Here is a 15,153-nt window from a genome sequence, read left to right as displayed (position 1 = left end):
TGCAGAAAAAGGAGCATCCTTGGCATCCTGTTACCCCACTTCCCTGCCAGCGAGCCACTGTGCAGAGTCAGATAAAGAACAACCTAAAACGTACGAAAGGAGGCTCCTATAACATCAAGAGAACTTAGCCACAAAACCACAGATAGGACCAGCAGTAAGATTTACGCACAGGCTCCAGTCTCTGCAGCACGGCACAGTTTATTTTTCTAATAAAATACTTCCTAATGCAGTGCACTTTGTTATATGCTCACACAGAAGACAGTGTCACAAGCACAGCTCCTAACCACAGCAGAAACCATACCAGGGGCCTGAGAAGCGAGCCTGTCATGCAAAGGGTTTCACATCATCTTCATTTACAATCGAGAGCTGAATTCAGGGCTAGGGGTTGCATCCGAGTTATGCCAAAGTGCAGATAMAGACAGGCCTGCAGAGCTGAAATATTCTCAGCTGCCAGGCAAGAGCCAGGGCAGAAGTGACACACGCAGGACCCACTAGAGCAGCTCTAATAAAAGCTTTGATGAAAACTGCATTCAGTTTTCATGGTTGGAGGACACCGGTGCTTATATAAAGGCTGTGTACTGCGAGAGGGGTTTTTTGGCAAGTCCTGCCCCTTTGCTCCTCGCCTGSTGGGCTCTGTGGGCATCTCCAGGGCTGCCCACCCTGCTGCAGCCAACAGGAACTCACTTCAAGGAGAAGTTGGAGACATTTCTCTTCAAGCAGCACATGAAATACGTCAAATCAGTAAGCGACAGGAGGAAGGAAGCTATTTAAAAGGGAAGCAACAAAACGGCCATGTCCTCTTGTCAATCTACTACACTTCATAACTTGGTATCTCTCGTGTAAGTTATCCCGAGCATCTGCTGTGGCAATTAGGGTCCCTCTCACACCCAGGTAACACCCTGAGCGTGTCCCATTGCCGTGCGAGCTGCTTACCCTCATCTCACACCTTGCAGCCCCCACAAATGCTGTCCATGCCATCCTGCCTCTTTGCTCAGTAACACCCTCCCACCAAGCTGTCGGCAAACTACTCACTTCTCTCTCCAAGTTGTCTCGGTGCAAAGGCAAAAAGTACAAGCGGGGCCTGCTGCTGTCAGACGTGCTGCCGAGGAGCAGGGCGCGAGGGGAGGTAAACAGACAGCAGGTCAGGCCTTGGGCACGATCTTAAATCTATTCTTGAACCTAGATGCTACCTGAACAGTTCCCTGGGTGGAAAACGGGGTGGGAGTTGTGAAGGGCAGACTCAGGGCATCCTTGTGCTCAAGTGTGGCAATCCTTACCTCACGACAGGTCAGTCGACTTCATATCCTGTACTGTTCTATGCTCTTTTAGCACTCCTAGCAAAGATAGAAAACGCCTTGTCTCCCAAATAGATCAGGACYTAAAAGCATCTTTTAAACAATATACATACACATACATGTAGGAAATTAAAAAACTSGACCTGTGCACATCTGTGCACACAGGTGGCTAAACCTCACCCCCATGTCTGCAGGACTAGTGACAGCCCTCGCCTTGGGAGAGCCACCGAACTGCAACCGATGGGATCCCCTCACTGCACAGGCACCAGGCCCYAGCAAAACTCAAAAAGCACATGCATGGAAAACAGGAATCACCATCTCTTCCCTCCTACCTATCAAGGAGTGAGGTGGGTAAAAGCACAGCAGTAGAGAAACCCCCCATGCAGAACTGCTCCTATAGCACGGGCATTGCAAATTCTGGGAAGAATCCAGAATTCAGTGTGTGGCTGAGCGGGAACAGGCTTGCATTTGCTCCTCTGCAAAGAACCAGACCAGATGGCAGCACTAACCAGCTGGTTACCAAGCCTAACACGAGCACTAACCCTTTTTTCCTTATATCCTCTCAGTCTCTGGTTTCACCTGCTCTGGGTTTCGCAGGTGCAAGGCAGGTCCTTCAAGCAAGGTGCACGTGCAGCTGTAGTCTTCACCTTAGCTGCAAGGATCTCTCACACTTAACATTAACTGCTCAGAGCAAGGCATGAGGTTTGCTCAGAGATGTGCAGCAAGCAAAAGAAAACGCAGAGATACATGCATATGAGTCAAGTGAGAAAGAGCCACCAGCATCTCAGAGAAATGGTCCCCATGGCCCCTGAGCACAGGTGGCTTATTCTGGAGGAATTATCCCAGGGCACTGGCCATCAAGAACCCCAGCAAGGCTCCCAGTCCTTCATATTGCCTGGGGGGAGCTGGAAAACACGCAAGCTTGAGGTATCAGCTTGACTTCAGGTTAAATCAGCTTGGACAGTTTGACTGGCAAAAGGGCTCTTCTTCATCCAATATCATTACCAGTTATTTTGCATCTTTTCTTGTCCAGCACAGACCTATTAAAGCTTTCTTTTTGCCTCCATACATACTCGCACACTGCCTGCAGCCTTTAAAAAAAAATCTTAATTTTCCTCCTCCTTGGTTAGTTCTTCACTCATCYTTTGCAAGGAGCTGCTACATGAAGTTCATTCTCCTTACACTGGACTTTTCCATGGTTCCTAGCTCCAGAGGTGCTAATTGTAACACTGTTTATTAGCCAGGTACATAGCACCTAGGCTGTAAATGTGGCCTGCTTTAACACAGCTAGACAGCACTAAAGCAGACCACTGCAATCAATAATTGGAAAGGAGATTTTTTTTTTTTTTTGAAAGCACTTAAGCAGCTTTGGAACAAAAGTCCCATTTTCAAAGAGACACTTAGAAAGAGTCACTTTTGTCAAAGAGAGTGGCTCAAAATCTGAAAAATAACACCCTCAGGCTCCTTTAAAATCCATCACTGTCAGAGCAAGCAAAGCAGCTCCAAACAGTCTCTTCCTGCAGAGGCTCAGAAAGCAAAAGGCTGGAGCCTCAACCCCATGACTTCAGGCATGGTGAGGAGAGAGGAGGGATGGCCAAGAGGCTGCATCACAGCCCAGGGTGATGGAAGAAACCCCCAAGCCARCCACAGGTGTGACAGGACAAAATCAGTTCATTTAACAGAACTAACGTTATTATGGCGGCACACAGGGACCTGACTTGGGGCCCTGGCCATGAAAACTCTTCCTCTCCAGTTGCTTTCATCCTATAGGCTTGAACACTCAACCCCATCAAAGTCCCATCAARCCAGACAGCGTTGTCACTACGTTATCAACAGAGAGTTAAAGCACAAAGAGGTTTTGGGGAAGATGATAGAAAAGCCAGGTAAAGAATCCAAATCTTTGGTCTGCATTTTCACCAAAAACTACAGGCATTGGCTGTTGCTTAGCCTGGGGAAACTGTCCTCTCAGGACCCAGTTTGAAAATATCACCCACGCGTGGCAGGAAGAGTCACCCATCCCCACCAGGATGTCACAATCCACAGCTTCTCCTCACCCAGCGTTGGCTCAGAGGAGACAAGTCGCTGCTCCCTGTTGTTTGATCTCTCCCTTGTGTGCGGGCAGCAGAGACGAGGGAGAGGGCAGGGAAGCTTCCATGCAGTGACACCGGCTCCTGGAAACACACCAGGAATTTAATTTTCCGCAGTGCTATCTGGATACCAGGAGTGCAACCAGCGCTGAGAATCAAATAGAAAGCATCCAAATCTATACAGTACCCCACGCTGAGGGGAAATAAAGGAGAAAAAGGTCATTTTACTTTCAACTTGCATTTGCAGTGTGGGAGAGTTCCATTTACATCTTAAAAAGAGAAGTTCTGTGCCTTGAAGCCACACAGTACAATATCTGACCAAAATCCATTATGTTTTGGCCAAATTCTGAAGGTGCTGTCCCAATTCAAGCAGAAGACCCCACTTTCCCACAAGCGTTTCACTGAATATTTTTGTTCTTGTTAGTCCTCAGGTAGAACAGTGTCTCACAGCACGTCAGTGTGGAGGGAACACACAAGCATTGAGCTGGGAGATGAGATAGTCCAGAAAAACTAGGAGGAGCACAAAACCACTCATAAGGCCACACAACCTCACAGTGATTCCTTGACCCACCATGGTTTCCACACATTGAGCTTAAAACATCCACCCACCAACACTACAAAACCAAATAATGACCATTTACCACAACAGAGAAGACCAGAGATGCAGCACAGGAGTGTGGGAGCACCTCAAAAACCCAGGCAGTGACAAGGGACCCCAGGCACCAGCCACACACGCACACCAGCACTTACAACCTGCATCTGAAAGCAGAACATTGATTCTAGAGACTGCATCCAGCATTCCCCAAGAGCCATTAAATACATCTACAATAATTCAGTAGGGAATTATTTCAATAATAAAGCAGTGGCAACAACAACAACCAAAAAAAAAAAGTCTGGCAAAAAGCTCATCAAGCTTGAATTAAGTTGAATGATTCACATCAATAAATACCATCTCAACTGTAAAACGCTAAACCATTAAATCAAAGACAAACTGATTAGAGGCTTGAAACTCTTGCCTTCTCCAGAGGAACGAGCACAGAGTTCAGCAGCAGGAGCAGAGCAGCAGCACTGATGCATCTCAGCACTGAATTTCAGGACAGGACCAGCAGCTGAGAGATCTGCTGGTCACAGGGCACACAGTGGACTACAGGCGTGAAGCCACAAAGCTGCCCTTCTGGCATGTGGTTTGCTAGTGTGGCTTGACTTCAACAGCCAAATAATTCCCAAGCTGTTTTGGGAATCTGTTCATTCAGGGATCTGTCAATGCAGAAGGGACCTCAATAGAGCAAACAAGCTCTGGGAAGCAAAGAGTTGTTCTAGCTCCATGGAATACTCTTCCTTTACTCAGCACTTACCCTCAAGTTCTTTAAAGTTGGCAGATTTGAATCCCAAATCCTATGGGAAAGCTTTTTGCTAACCCCATGCCAGCTCCCTTGACATCCAATTTCTTTATTAAATATCACAGAGTAGAGCAAGAGAAGGAACAGAAAGCAGAACTCGGCCCATACTGTAGCACAGTGACGCATTGGCTCCAGCTAGCTAGAAGGTACTTGATTCCACCTTTCCAAGAGAGAAACACAAATTTGGGCCCAATCCTCTGTTCCCTGGAGCTAGAGGACACAACAGGCCAGTGTTCAGACTGCCCAACACCTTCTCCCCAGCGACTGCTGCGTCTCCGGGCTGGCTGACCTTACTAAAACCAATATCACTGCCCTCCACAAACAAGCACCCCGAGACAAGACGTGCCTTGAACTAAAGCCACTGTCACTTGGCCAACAGCTGCACTAACTTCAGACATAAGGGCTTGCATTATAACTAGCAAGATGCAGCAGGAAACAAAGTGTGGATCTCATGTGGTGGCTGAAAGGCCCATTGTAGCTAGCTGCTCTCTGGCCCTTACATCAGGCAGGACAAAAAACAAAAACACAGTTTTCTTTTGCTGGTAAGCCCTAACTAATGCTGCCCACTGTTTCTTGGAAAGGGCTTATACGCTCAGTGCCTTCCATACAAGTTTCACAAGCTGCAGCTCGCAGCATAAGTCAYGGTGAAGCTCATTTCCACAATCACCAAGCTCCTGTCAACAAGGAGGAAGAAAAAATATATACACACATATACATGTTTATATTTTATATATTTATATACACACACATATTGCTCTTTGGGCTGAACCTCCTTGCTGGTTGATGGCACACCTAAACAATCTGAGAGATAACCAGGCACAGAGAAGATTCGGACAAGGAGAAAAAAACTTCCCCAACACAAGCCAATAGCCACCATTTCTGCAGACAGCATCATCATGCTAAGGTACAAAATTAAGCTGGACTTTAGTTCRTACCCAAAGGTAGATGCTCTCGGAGCACAGAGACGGAAAGATGCTCACRGGTCAGTCTTACTGGAGTCAGGGGAACTTGGCTCTCACACTCCCCCTGTTTGACGGGTCTCCACAGAGCAAATCAGAAAGTGCTGAAGGACCCACAGCCTTAGGAAAGGCAGTGAAGATCTCAGCAAACAAGTTGGATTTCTTTTAATAAGAAAGAAAAAGTTTTAAGAATGACTCAGAAGCAATAGCTTTGATTAGGTTGTGACAACTCCAGCCCYGCCTGCAGCTCAGAGGAAAGCTAAGAACCAAGCCATGAGGCTGGAAAAGTGGAAAACTTAACCAGAGTTTGTCCTCTTGAAAAGCGACAATCAGCTACATATTGTTATTTCTCCATTTCCCGCTATAGGGGAGGAAAAAATCAATCCACCCATGATCTGGCATGTCAACAAATCATGCAACACCAGGAACGTCAGGATGGAAARCAAGCACCTTTCTGGCAAGCACAAGCCATTAGCCTGGCACAACAAACAGGGTCTCACTGGGGCATTTCATGTGTTTCAAAGTAGTTTTCTTCTAGTCACTATTTGTAACTTCTGTTTTGGATGCTCCAAATTCCTCCCTCCACATTTCTCTGTGCAAGTCCATAGACACAGCTGCTWTTAGAGGTGCAAGGGACCTCTTTTCACAGCACCAAGCAGATCTCAAGCTGGTCTTCCTGCTGCCTTTGAGAGATCCCAAAAGTTCAACCTCCTCCAGCACCCAACTGCCTGCAAGCAACACTCTGGTCTACCTGCTAATGTGCCAACCCATGGCTACACAAAGCCAAGGAGGAAAGTTGAAGGAGGGAACAGATAGTTCATAACCTCATTTTCAGAAAAAAAAAAAAAAAAAAAAAAAAAAAAAAAAAAAAAAAACAAAAAAAAAAAAAAAAAAAAAAAAAAAAAAGAGACCTTTCTGCAGTGCTCTTCTTGTTAAAGCTCCATGGGAGAAAACAAAGAGCATTCATAGTTTCACATGATGAGTTGCAATCCTCTCAAGAAGGGTATTTTTCTCACTCCCTATTATTCCCTGGGAGAATAGAAGCAGTGAAAAAATCTACAACTACAGACACAAAACTTAAAGCTCTGTCTTGAAAGGACAAACAAATATCCATCAATATCACTGAAAATCCTAACTGGGAGAGAAAACGCAGGGTGTTTGGTTTTCCTTGCTATTCCCTGGCCAAACTGTATTTGAGTATAGTTGCTCCCTGACAGCTGAGAAGGTGCAAAGCTTGATCTAATATATGTTCCAGGGAAAACACATACTTTTCCTCTAACGTAAATTTACAGTATAATTCATCTGCTTTAGGAATAAAGAGCATCACTTACTACTTGGCATCAAAACTGTAAAGCAATTCCACATCACTTCATCAGATATCACAAGCATTAAACTGTTAAAAATCACCTTAAAATATACAAGCACATCAAGGCTACTCCTTATTTAGGGACCCCAAAAACAGCATCAATTTTAATTCAGCCAAAAAAAACAAGTTTTTGTAGAGAATGGAAAAACACCATTATACATTTCTTTTTAAAATTACTTCCACTAAAGTGTTTCTACATTCCTCCAGACCCATACAACCCAACTCCTCCCTACCAGTCAAGCTTCTGGGTTCTCTGTGGTATTTGTAGTTGCCATTTTATTAGGGAAAAGAAAAACCAGAAAAAAAAATTAGAATCAGAAGCAAAACATCAAAGCACCAAAAACTTGAAAGCAAATCTGACATAGTTGCTTCAGAAACCGTAATGCTGGCTGAGTCACAAAGACCTCAATAGAAGGGAATTCTCCAGGTGCTTTCAAGAACTTTACTGTCATTTTATGGAGCAGCATAAAACCAAATTTTAAGTTCTTTTCCACTTTCAGTAAACTCAGATGTTATTAATTATACAGGTGAACAATATAGAAAGTGTTTTAAAAGGACACTTCAATATTAACAAAAAGAAAAAAAAACCCTCTAGCAATTCTTGCCTAGAAAACAGATCATTACAGATCACAGGATGAAAAATCTTGTTGTGGGCTCCCGCATCCGCCCTTGCAGCCCCCTTATCTGAAAGCCATCCAGCCTGCAAACATGCCAAAGTCGTTCACGAGGTAGCTGCAGACACCAAAAAGAGAAAGGTTTTCAGAAATCCAGAAAAGCTGCCTGCTTCCTGAGCAGAAAGGATACTACAAGGGGAGAGGAAACAGAAAGGGGAAAAAAAATCTAATCAAAGTTGCTTTTCTTTCTTGAACCATAGAACTTTTATGTTYTTTTCTGTTTATAATGATGATAAATAATGGTAACTCCACAAGCAACCCTGAAATACAACTTTCGCTTTTATGCTGCAAGGAATCGCTTGAAATTGAGTGTTTTCAGGCACTACAGCAGTATGTCCCTAATTATAGATATGCAACCTCAGCACAGCGGGTACTTGCCACAATCAAAACCAAGGGGCTGAGATCAAGAGTTGACTAATAAATACGAATGGCTCGATATCACAAAGCAGTAATATTGAGCTCACACACATATATATATTTATATACATACATGCACACACAGACTGATGCTTTTGGTTCTCAGGTCTTCCATAAACTTGGTAGGTGGAGCAGTTCCAGCTGTATCCCTGCTCTCTATACCTTATCTCTGCATAAGGTCTGTACGTATATACATGCACATACACTAACACATACACACCTTCCTCAAAGAGCTGGACAAGAGGAGTATTCCCCTTTTTTTCTCCCCAGGCTTTGATCCATCTGCTAACCTGGACCTTCTTTGAGGGCACTTCCCAGACCGGGGCAGAGCTCTCCCAGCACGGATGGGAAGTGCCAGACACTCCAGGGACTCCACAAACAGTTCACTGTCATATTGATTTTATTGATACTGTTTGAAGGGTGGCAGGAGGAAATGTTTACTCAGCGGAGCGGGCAACCCCATCTGCCCTGCCACAGGCATCTGAAGAGACAGTCCAATGGTCTCACCCAAGTGACCTCGAGAGGGGACTCTGGGGCTTCTCTTCCTGGTTCTGCTGCAGAGTTATAATGAAACCTTGTAAATCAAGATCTGCGGCCCATTTTTTCCCCTTACGTAATAGGAAGAATAAATTCTTCCCAAATGCCCTAGAACCTATAAAGATGCAAAGTATTATCATGTGTTTATTTAAACCCTCTTGGATGATCCTTAAGAAAYACCACTTTGCAGCTTCATCTGGTGTTGATCAGAAGACAAAGCTCCACTAACTCGTGCAAGCTGCAACCTTGCCCGTTAAATATTTCCATTGTTTAATCTTGCTACCATGAAGGAACAAATGGAAACCAAGGAACGCGCAAGTAAGGAAACATTTTATATTATTATACACAGAGGACAAATTCTTCTTGATGAATTGCAGAATAACTCTTCTGAAGCAATAAACTCACACTGCTGCAGCAGAACAGAAGCTGGCTTTTGGACCTTTACAACAGCCTGAAGGGGAATAGAAAGTCCATGCAACCTGAGAAGAATCCCTTTCTGGGAAAATAGGAATATCTTTTCCTTGCAGAGAACGAGGCGGAACACAATCCAGCTAAAGTCTCACTGGGACAGGGCTTTAGCTCTTTGGCAGTTTAGAGAGAGTCACACTGCATGAAGTTACTAAGCAAGGACAAAATAGACCTTTAAAGCAATGCATTCTGCCATCTAATTTAAAAGCCCTTCAAACCTCAGCTGCATTARTACCGCAGGCCATTAAAGCTCAGACCTGGTTATCGCATCGGCACGCAGCACTTGCCAGCAGCATCTTGGAAGCTAAGAGGGGCCAAAAGCAATGAGACATCCTTGGCTTCACAAGGGGCCCTAACACCTCTGCAAGGGGCTGCTCCTTCTTGCAAGGCTGACACGTTAGAGAGAAGGAAGAATTGCCAAACTTTCTATTAAAAATAAAAGTGAAATGCTAAAACTCATCAGTCCAGGCCCTTGTAGAATCACACACATTTAAATGCATTTAACCAAGAAAATAATTTGGAAAAAYCTCACACAGGGATAAATGCACATTTCTCTGCATCATGTCATCTATTAGGTGCAGTATAAAAAAATAAAATCAAACTTTCAAGTAAAGCACATGTGCCAGCTACTCACAAGCCTTCCTGGTACTGAAAACCCACCCTAGGTCTGGATCAGAGGTAGATCCTAATAACTTGTAGCTTACGTTCTGTAAAGAGTCAATCCCACACTGCCACCTGAACCCCTAAGGGGCCCAAAGGCATCAGTATCCAGAGCTAGAGCCAAGTTTCTCCTCCATCTTGCAGTTAGAGACCCTAAAAACATTAAAAGGCTTCTGAAAAAAGAAGCCATGTGAATATAGTCAAAAGAGCTAGTTTAGAATAACTTTCTGTGCAACTCAGCTGCAAAACAGACAATATTCTCTAATGGGAAAGTCATACTAGAAATAAGTTTCCAGAAATAACATAGCCAGCAAAGACATATTAAGGAAAAATGAACTGTAAGCAATAACCAGCCAATGCTTGGCAATCTCCATCCCCACTAAAACATTTATATTCAATCCCTTATTTTTTTTCCCTTTAAATACCCCAGTGACAAATAAATTATGAGCATTATGGCTAATTCATTACTCAGCACTGCTACGGAGGGAAGGAAAAAAAGAACAGTAATATTTTAAAGCAGATTCTTATTCTAGGAAAAATAAATTGTTGAATAAAAATAATAAACTCAGTGGAAAAAAAAAAGTTCTTGCAGGTAAGTCATTGGAMTGAAGCCCCTGAAACTGGGATTCCTTGCTCTGCCAGACTCTTCCCCTACCTATGGCTGAGCCACCTGGGCCCTGGTACCATTAACTAAGTGAAAGCTTTATGAGCAAAGGAATCAAGCTCTGATTATGTGCCTCATCTTCCCCACGTACAGCACTAGCCAGCACTTAACTTCTCCCACCCAGCTTCTTCAGGCTGCAGGTACCCCAGGGCAAAGCATCTCTCCTTGCAGGTGCCTGTAGGCGCCAAGCGCAGCACTAATGCTGGAGCAGTGTTCCTGTATTAAAGTTGTCTTTAACGACATTCTTCATGCCAACCCCTTCAGCAGCAGCTTCAAGGTCTCTACAACATCTCTTGCAGAGCAAAAAAAAAACCACCGTCAGACTTGCTGCATTTTAACCAGGCTGCAGGGAGGASGGGTGCATGCAAAAGCAACTTAGAAATCCAAGTTCTGCTCCTAACTACTCACTTCCCTGCTGCCCGTCTCTCAGGGCCCCCGTTTGTCTTTATGTTATTTACTGCTTTTTGGTATGTTAAATATTATTAATATCCCAGTTCATAATTATAATAATAGAGACCAAACAGAATGAGCTCATCTCAGATACCATATGAGCACATACAAGCACCTGTGCCCATGCTGCACTGTTTTTACAGCCTGCACATTACGAGGGCTATTGCAGAGCAGCCAAACGCTGCTGCACAGGAACAAGCCGAGCCGGCAGCTCGGCATGACTCTCCCAACTTTGCACGCAGCAAACCAAGGAAGAGCTTTGCATTCATTCCCACGCCAACACCAATGCCCCCTTGCCCTACGGCTTGGGAAAGCAGGTGAAGAGCTGCAGGGAAAGCTGCAGCGCAGAGACACCTCGGCGTAGCCCTGCAGAACCAGCTCCCGGGAGCCACCTCTCCAGGCGCCCGCCCTTCATCTAAAGAAGCCGCCGACTTTGGCAGATGTTGGGTGCTCGCAAGTAGGTCAGCTTGAACCGGCGCTATCGGAGGCTAAAGGCTCGGGAGAGAAAATTAAATCGCGCTCCTGCTCTGCAGACTGTGGCTGCCGACCCAGGAGCTCTTTTGCCTTCTGCTAAAGCAATGATTTCACCGCTGGCTAGGCAAAAAGATTTGACTGGCAGGGTGATGAAATCCCTCAGCAGCACTTGGAGGGTTATTGCCGGTTAAAATATTCCAAACTCTGCTGCGTGTAAGGATGGGGAGGCGAGGGGGACAGGGAGGGAGGCGCTGCCAAGGTGTGTGAATCAGCCTCATCTCCATCACGGCGGCTGCACAGCCGCCAGCCTCGCTGCTCACACTGCTGCATTTGCCCAAAAGATGTGAGGCTCTGCCCGGAAAACACAGGTCCCRTCTTCAGCTCCTTGTGCCATCAGCACCAGGAAATGCTGGCTCTTTAACCCATGCTTTGAGAGAGCAATCGGAGGGGGGAAATTGCCAGGGCTTTTAGAAGTTGCTGCTGAGACCTGGAGTAACTTCTGCAGCAGGGATGTCTGCAGACCCCAGCAGCGCCTGCCCAGCACCACTGCAGGTGCTGGGAAATTGAAGTTTCCAAAAGCTCCACGGGAGGAAGCAAGTGAAGCCAAATAAATAAACGTGCACGCTAAATGTAGCGGGAACACGCAGAGAGGAGGGCAGGCTCAGCCGCTCCAGAAATCAAGGCAGTGCAGCGGCTGGCATTTGCATAAGCCGTGCAGGACGGTCTCGGCACGAGCRCGCGGCACCGAGGCTGTTCGGAGCAGATGCACTCGCGCCGGCAGCGAGCGCAGCAAGCGGCAACCGCGCTGGAATGTGACATTGATCAAACATTCCCTAAAATTTCACATGAAGGGCCTCGGAGAGACACCCTATCGATTCAACATACGCATCCACTATTGGCATCTGAGGGTGTTTTTATCACCGAGTTCTGTGGGAGAAGGATTAGACTGCATAGATTTTTATCAGCRTTTGTTATTTATGACGCACTCTTGGCAAGCGCGGTGCATTATCCATATAAACATGCATAAGAGTGAATGATCTTTGCTTCAAAACCACACAGTAGATGAACGGAGACTTCGTACATATATTTGAGCATTCTTTCTTTGTCTATTGTGCTGAGAACATGAAAAAGTTTTTTTAACCCTAAGACGAAATTACAATACCTACTTCCAAATCTGCTCATGAGAAAGCCAAGCCTAACCAAAGCCAAGCTCCTCCATTACTCCTAACAAGCCAGGGCACTGCCCGGTTGTCTTTAAGCAGCTCAGTTTTTCCCCTCCTGGTCTCTGTGCAGAGCAATGTGGACAAAACCGAGAAAAATCAACTTGCTGCCCTAAAAGGAGAAATGAAAAGGTTCCTTTTCCTGAGTTACAAGCACCGAGGGAAAGTCACACACGCAGCCAGGCAGAGCAGAAGCAGAAATACAGCACTCCATCACTGCCGACAGGCTAAAATTAGTAGTTTATTCAACTGCCCAGACCCATGCACTGGAGTTGCCCTCCACAGCATCTCCCTATTTGTCTTTTGTGCAGTTTGTTCACTGCTTTCTCTCGCCTGCTAATTTGTCCCTCGGGGACCAGCGCAGCAACCCACCRCAGAGGCCGGTAGCCCTTATTCACAGGAGGCACTTGAGTCGATTAAACTCCAGGTGCAGTCACACCTGGGCAACTCTGCATCGTCTCCACTGATTTCRGGGCTCTGCTTCCCAAGAGGGCAGCCAGAAATAGCACCTGGTCCCACAGGACATTTAGTCTGCAAAAAGGATTAGGTCAAAACTTTCATCGAGCGTCTTCCCCGCTCCTGCTTTCGCTCTCCCCAAGACACCTGTAAGCATAGCGCTAATGCAGAACCTCCTTAYGCATAAATGTAACCTCCAAAGATTAATATAGTGCATAGATGTAAACATGGAATTTAGATCTATGTAGCATTTGCAGCAAGGGAAGATGAATTACACACAGAACTGAGAAACACTTGCACGATGCAGCTGGGCCRCTTCTCATGCATGCTGGGGATTGTTTTGAGGGTTTTTTCCTATGTTTTCTTTCTGTCCCCATTGACCATTAGCTGTTCCTGCCTGTGGAGCTGGCGGCCCATGAGGGCGTGACRTCATGTTGGTCACCATACAGCGCTCACATCATGAGCCCTAGAGAATCGGGAGGGAAGGGACAGGAGCAGCTCGGACAGCTTAACCCATGAGGGGAAGGGGCTCGAGCCTCCTGGAGGTGACGGCAGCGACGCTTTGCAGACACTGTGCTCTGATACACGAAATACTCCAAGGAGCAAGAGTTAGCGAGCACCTCACTTCAATGCAAAGCACTGGAAAAAAAATAGGGGGAGGAAAATCTGACTTTGTAACAAGACAGCAAGGGAGTTTGACGAAGATGCCCTGCTATGGGCTTCATGATCCTGCGTGGCCGACATGGAGATCCTGGAGCAAGWCGTGCCAGCCCCGGTCCCCTCGCCGCTCGCTCCCTTCCTAGCGCTCTGGTGCCCACTAGGTGACATCAGCTCAGTGGGCTACTCCTTGGCTATTATTTTAACGCTGGATTATCCCACGCTCATTCATGCTGACAGCTCAGTTTGAAGCAGCTCATCGGAAAGAGCATATCTGCTTACTATGGGGTTACCCATGGGAGAAAACCATGGCCCCRGCAGGCCTAAGAACTAAGTGACAGCCACTGATGCCCACACCAGGCAGGAAAACTACTGAATTCCCCCCTGCAGACGTGATGCAGCTCAGTTTGTAATTAKAAGCACACTCCAAGTCAAACTTGCATGTTTCATTACAGGGAAAATGACTGCAAATTTGCATTTCATATTCACGGAGAATATTAGCCCTATTTTAGCTACATGCCTTGCAAAATTACAAATCGCATTCAATACAAATTTACATAGACCGTTTACGTGTGCGCAAGAGAGAGAAGCAGAGCTAAATATGGAATACAAGTGCAGAACGGGGAGAACTTGCACTTGGATCCTGCATACACTCCACCACATACACGGCCTCAAAAAACCTCAGAGATTACGAACGCGGTTCTTTTCCATGGAAACTGTAATTCTGAAGATCCAGCAGGCTATTTTGAGGAATTCCGATCCAGTCCGCGCTCGCACGTGCGGGAAGCGGGGCACTTTTCGCGGGCTGCCGAGGCTCGGGGCCACGAGCGCAGCCTCCCCCTCGTCCTCGCGGCTCCGCGGGGCTCGGCGCGACGTCCCGCGGCGCCTGCTCCTCGCCCAGCCCCACTCGCGGGTGGCTCGGGGGGGGCCGCTGCAGGGGGACAAGGTGGGGGGCGATGGGGGCAGCCCGCGGCCAAGGTCCCCTGGCGCTTCGCTGCCCTTCGCTCGGCGCCACCCGGGCGAGCGGGGCACCCGGCGGGGCAACCCCCRGCCGCTGCTGAGTCATTTGGGGCCGGGACACGGCGACACCCGCAGCCAGGAGCCCCGCGAGCGCGGGGGGAAACTTCCCGCGGCCCGGGCACTCACCAGGTAGGCGCCCACGGTGCCCTGGGCCAGCATGAGGGCGCACTCGGACACCAGGAAGAGCTGGATGCTGGAGAAGCAGGACACCTTCCTCCTCCTCTTCCTCTGCCGCTGCGCGCCGGCCGCCGCCAGCTCGCCGCCCGCCGAGCCCGTCTTGCCCGGCATCCTCCCGGGCGCCGCCGCCGCCGCRCACGGATGGCGGTTGCCCCGCGCCTTCCTCCTCCTC

At 47.1% G+C, this 15,153-nt stretch overlaps 1 protein-coding gene across 1 annotated transcript in view; it reads right to left on the bottom strand.

Annotated features, from left to right (window-relative positions):
- The window catches only part of SLCO3A1 (solute carrier organic anion transporter family member 3A1), a 119,779-nt gene extending 104,687 nt beyond the window's left edge, over nt 1–15,092 (bottom strand). Inside the window, exon 1 of the mRNA XM_026040612.1 lies at nt 14,931–15,092. Coding sequence (XP_025896397.1) covers nt 14,931–15,092 — 162 coding nt within the window. The remainder of the gene's footprint in view (nt 1–14,930) is intronic.
- Nucleotides 15,093–15,153: the final 61 nt, after the last annotated feature.

Source organism: Nothoprocta perdicaria, unplaced genomic scaffold (genome assembly GCF_003342845.1).
Source record: "Nothoprocta perdicaria isolate Ctin4 unplaced genomic scaffold, notPer1 scaffold_26, whole genome shotgun sequence".
Lineage (NCBI taxonomy): Eukaryota > Metazoa > Chordata > Aves > Tinamiformes > Tinamidae > Nothoprocta > Nothoprocta perdicaria.
The sequence above is the reverse complement of the archived record's forward strand: the minus strand, read 5'-3'. Positions and strand labels throughout refer to the sequence as shown.